General features: G+C 65.1%; 1 protein-coding gene across 1 annotated transcript in view; it reads left to right on the top strand.

Annotated features, from left to right (window-relative positions):
- The window catches only part of SREBF1 (sterol regulatory element binding transcription factor 1), a 14071-nt gene that overhangs the window by 3055 nt on the left and 7506 nt on the right, over positions 1–3510 (top strand). The window contains exons 2-7 of the mRNA XM_015570618.1: positions 1065–1475; positions 1816–1988; positions 2064–2201; positions 2281–2502; positions 3061–3175; positions 3398–3509. Coding sequence (XP_015426104.1) covers positions 1067–1475; positions 1816–1988; positions 2064–2201; positions 2281–2502; positions 3061–3175; positions 3398–3509 — 1169 coding nt within the window. The 5' untranslated portion in view covers positions 1065–1066. The remainder of the gene's footprint in view (positions 1–1064; positions 1476–1815; positions 1989–2063; positions 2202–2280; positions 2503–3060; positions 3176–3397; position 3510) is intronic.

Raw genomic sequence — 3510 nt, 5'->3', positions numbered from 1 at the left:
GCCGGGTGCCTCGCCCCAACCCCATCCTGGGTCCCGTCCGCCCTCCTCTGGGGCCTCAGTTTCCCCGTCTGTCAACGAGGCGCAGTGTGAGGTCGGCGAGGGATGCGGGGAGCCTGCAAGGGACAGGGTGTGCTGACCTCACAGCCTCGGGGCCCACAACGCGTGTCTATTTGGGGGGCTGAGCGGCACCCCGTCTCGCTCTGTTGGAGGCCTTAGGGAGCCCCCGCAGTAACCTGGGCCTGGGCACCTGCCGGAGGAAGGAGCCAGGCAGCCTGAGGGCAGCTGTGCCGGCTGCCGGCTTTGAGGCCTGGGGTCCCCTCCCTCCCCTCTCCTCGCTTCCCCTCCCCTCCCCTCCTCTCTGGGTGTGGCCAAGGGATGAGGCCACAGGCCCGGAGGGGCCCAGGCCCAGGCCCCACCTCACCCCAGTGTGGACTGCCCGAGAGCTCAGGCTGAGGGTCTCAGGGGCTTTGGGGGCCCCAGGGTTGTGCTCATGGGTCCTGCAGGGAACTTGGACCCAGTGGGTAGCTGCCCAGAATGGGTGAGAGGGCCCCGGGCAGACCCCGCCAGCCTGCTGCTCCCCAGCTTGGGGGGGGTGGCGCCTGCGGCCAGGCTGGGCCATCGGGGAGAGGGTGTCCCGTCTGTGCAGGAGGAGGCGTCAGATCAGACACTTGCTGTTACGGAGGGAAACCAAGCCCAGAACAGGGTCCCAGCGTGCTCGGTGCGGCAGAGGTTGGGCTTTGCCCGGAACACGCGGACACTCACTGGCATGCACGTGGCCGGCAGCTGCCTCTGCTCCGAGCTGTCTGTCGGGTGGAGGAGGGGTGGGAGGGCCGCGCTGCATTCTGCAGCCTCATGCCCAGGTCCCCGTTCTGTCTCAGCCGAGGTGTGGGCTGAGTTAAGGGGCCTCGGGGCCCTGGGCATGCGTCACCCCGACTGCCCATGGTGCGGCGACTTTCTGATAAGGGGAGGTACCACTGTGGCTCCTGTCATGGGTGCCTGGCAGCCGTGTGGATGGGGCGTGCACATGTGTGACGGTCTGTCCTCATGTCTCTTCTCCTCCCCAGACATGCTCCAGCTCCTCAGCAACCAAGATGCTGACTTTCCAGGCCTGTTCGACCCGCCCTATGCTGGGGGCGCAGACCCTGCGCGTCCCGAAGCCCGCTCCTCTCCACCGCGTGCCACTATGAGCTCCCCACTGGAAGGCTTTCTGGGGGGGGCCAAGGCCATCCCCCCACTGTTGTCCCCTCCCCAGCCTGCGTCCGCACTGAAGATGTACCCACCTGGGCCTGCCTTCTCCCCCGGGCCTGGGATCAAGGAGGAGCCAGTGCCACTGACCATCCTGCAGCCGCCCACCCCACAACCGCTGCCAGGGGCCCTCCCGCCCCAGAGCTTTCCGGCCTCAGCCCCACTGCAGCTCACCTCGAGCCCCAGCCCTGGGCCGGGCTATCCCAGCCCCGCTGGAGGCTTTTCCGCAGGTGAGGGCGTGGGAGGGAGGGGAGCCGGGGGGTGGGGGGGGATCGCTGCGGTGTGGGTGTCGGTAGAGGAATTCTCAGGGGGAGACATGGGTAATCTCAGCACTGGGTTCTGTTGGGTTAATAAGCTTTGCCTCTCACTCTGCTGGGCGTCACTTCAACGCCGCCTTCCAGACTCACCTGCCTGTCGGGCGAGCACCTTCACTCAGAGCCCAGTAGGGGCGCCAGGGAGGAAACAGGCCAGAGCAATGATTCATCCACGGTCACACAGTGACCGGCCCCGAGGCAGGGCTGAGCGTGGGTGAGAGCAGCTGGTCCCCCAGCCCAGCCTTTATTTCTACAGGGACCCCTCCAGGGAGCACCCCACAGCCTCTGCCTGGCTCGCCGGGGGGCCCACCAGTCTCCGTGCACGCCCAGGTTCAGACTGCAGCCCCCCAGCCACTGTTGACAGCCACAGCCCCCACCACAGTGGCCCCTGGAGCAGCCACTGTGACCTCACAGATCCAGCAGGTCCCGGTAAGGGTTTGGCCAGGCGTGGGGGGGCAGCTTCTGGCCCAGGCACAGGTGAGAGCAGAGGCCTCCCTGTCGCAGGTCCTGCTGCAGCCCCACTTCATCAAGGCCGACTCGCTGCTCCTGACGGCCGTGAAGGCAGACCTGGGAGCCCCTGCGAAGGCGGCGGGTGTTGGCTCCCTGGCCGCTGGCACGGCTGTGCAGACCGGGCCCTTGCAGGTGGGTGGCATGGGCAGGGCAGAAGGGCAGTGGGTCTACACACGCAGGCCCGCCCGGTAACCCCTGCCTGGCTCCGCAGACCCTGGTGAGTGGCGGGGCCATCCTGGCGACAGTGCCGCTGGTCGTGGACGCTGACAAGCTGCCCATCAGTCGGCTGGTGGCCAGTGGGAAGGCCCTGGGTGCGGCCCAGAGCCGCGGCGAGAAGCGAACAGCCCACAATGCGATTGAGAAGCGCTACCGCTCCTCCATCAATGACAAGATCATCGAGCTCAAGGACCTGGTGGTGGGCGCTGAGGCGAAGGTGCCAGCACAGGCAGAGGGCGCTCGGGAGGGAGGCTGCTGGGGGAGGAGGAAGTCTGCTGGTCTGGCCACTTTACTTATTCAGCTAAACGTTGGGGGCCTCCCTGTGCCCCGGGGCTATTCTAAGCACCAGGGATAAAGAGAACAGACACAAAACCCTCCTGTGAGGAGCTGACTTCCTAATTGGGACGACAATAAATGAGAGATGAGTGATGGGTAGACGGCCCCAATGGCTCACGTTATGCAGGGAGAGGACTGGGAGGTGCCAACGAGAATCAGGTCAGGAAAAGCAGGTGTAAGGCAGGGATTGGGGGTGAGGGAGTGAGCCGTGAAGGTGGCAATAATGCTGCTACCAGCGGCTAGTGAGGCACTGTTGTGGCATTTTATATACTAACTCTCATGCCCCTCCTGTGAGGTTGGGTGCACCAGGAGAGGAGCATTCCATGTAGCAGGAACAGCCAGTGCAAAGGCCCTGGGGCAGCTGTCCCACCAGCAGCCCCACCCCCTGCTCAGGTGCCCACCTGCCAGGCCTGACTGGCCACTGTGCTGTCTCCTGCAGCTGAATAAATCTGCTGTCCTGCGCAAGGCCATTGACTACATTCGCTTTCTACAGCAGAGCAACCAGAAACTCAAGCAGGAAAACTTGAGTCTGCGCGCTGCTGCGCATAAAAGCAGTGAGTCCTGGCCTCCCAGGGCCTCTCGCTCTGGCCCTGCCCCACCCCGGCTCGCCTTAAGCTCTGACCCTACAAGGACCCTAGGCCCTTAGCTTCTCTTTTCCCCTAAAATAGCCCTCAGAAGCTAGGCCAGCTCCCAGTTCCCTCCCCGGGGCCCTAAGTTGATGTGGGTGGGGCGGGGTCTCTGCCTTAACCCCCACCCCACTCCTCTCCCGCCTGTAGAACCTCTGAGGGGCCTGGTGTCAGCCTGTGGCGGTGGAGGAGACGCCGACGCGCCCATGGAGGGCGTAAAGCCTGAGGTGGACACGCTGAGCCCACCGCCGTCAGACGCAGAC

This window comes from Myotis davidii, unplaced genomic scaffold (genome assembly GCF_000327345.1).
Source record: "Myotis davidii unplaced genomic scaffold, ASM32734v1 scaffold207, whole genome shotgun sequence".
Taxonomy (NCBI): Eukaryota; Metazoa; Chordata; class Mammalia; order Chiroptera; family Vespertilionidae; genus Myotis; species Myotis davidii.
The sequence above is the reverse complement of the archived record's forward strand: the minus strand, read 5'-3'. Positions and strand labels throughout refer to the sequence as shown.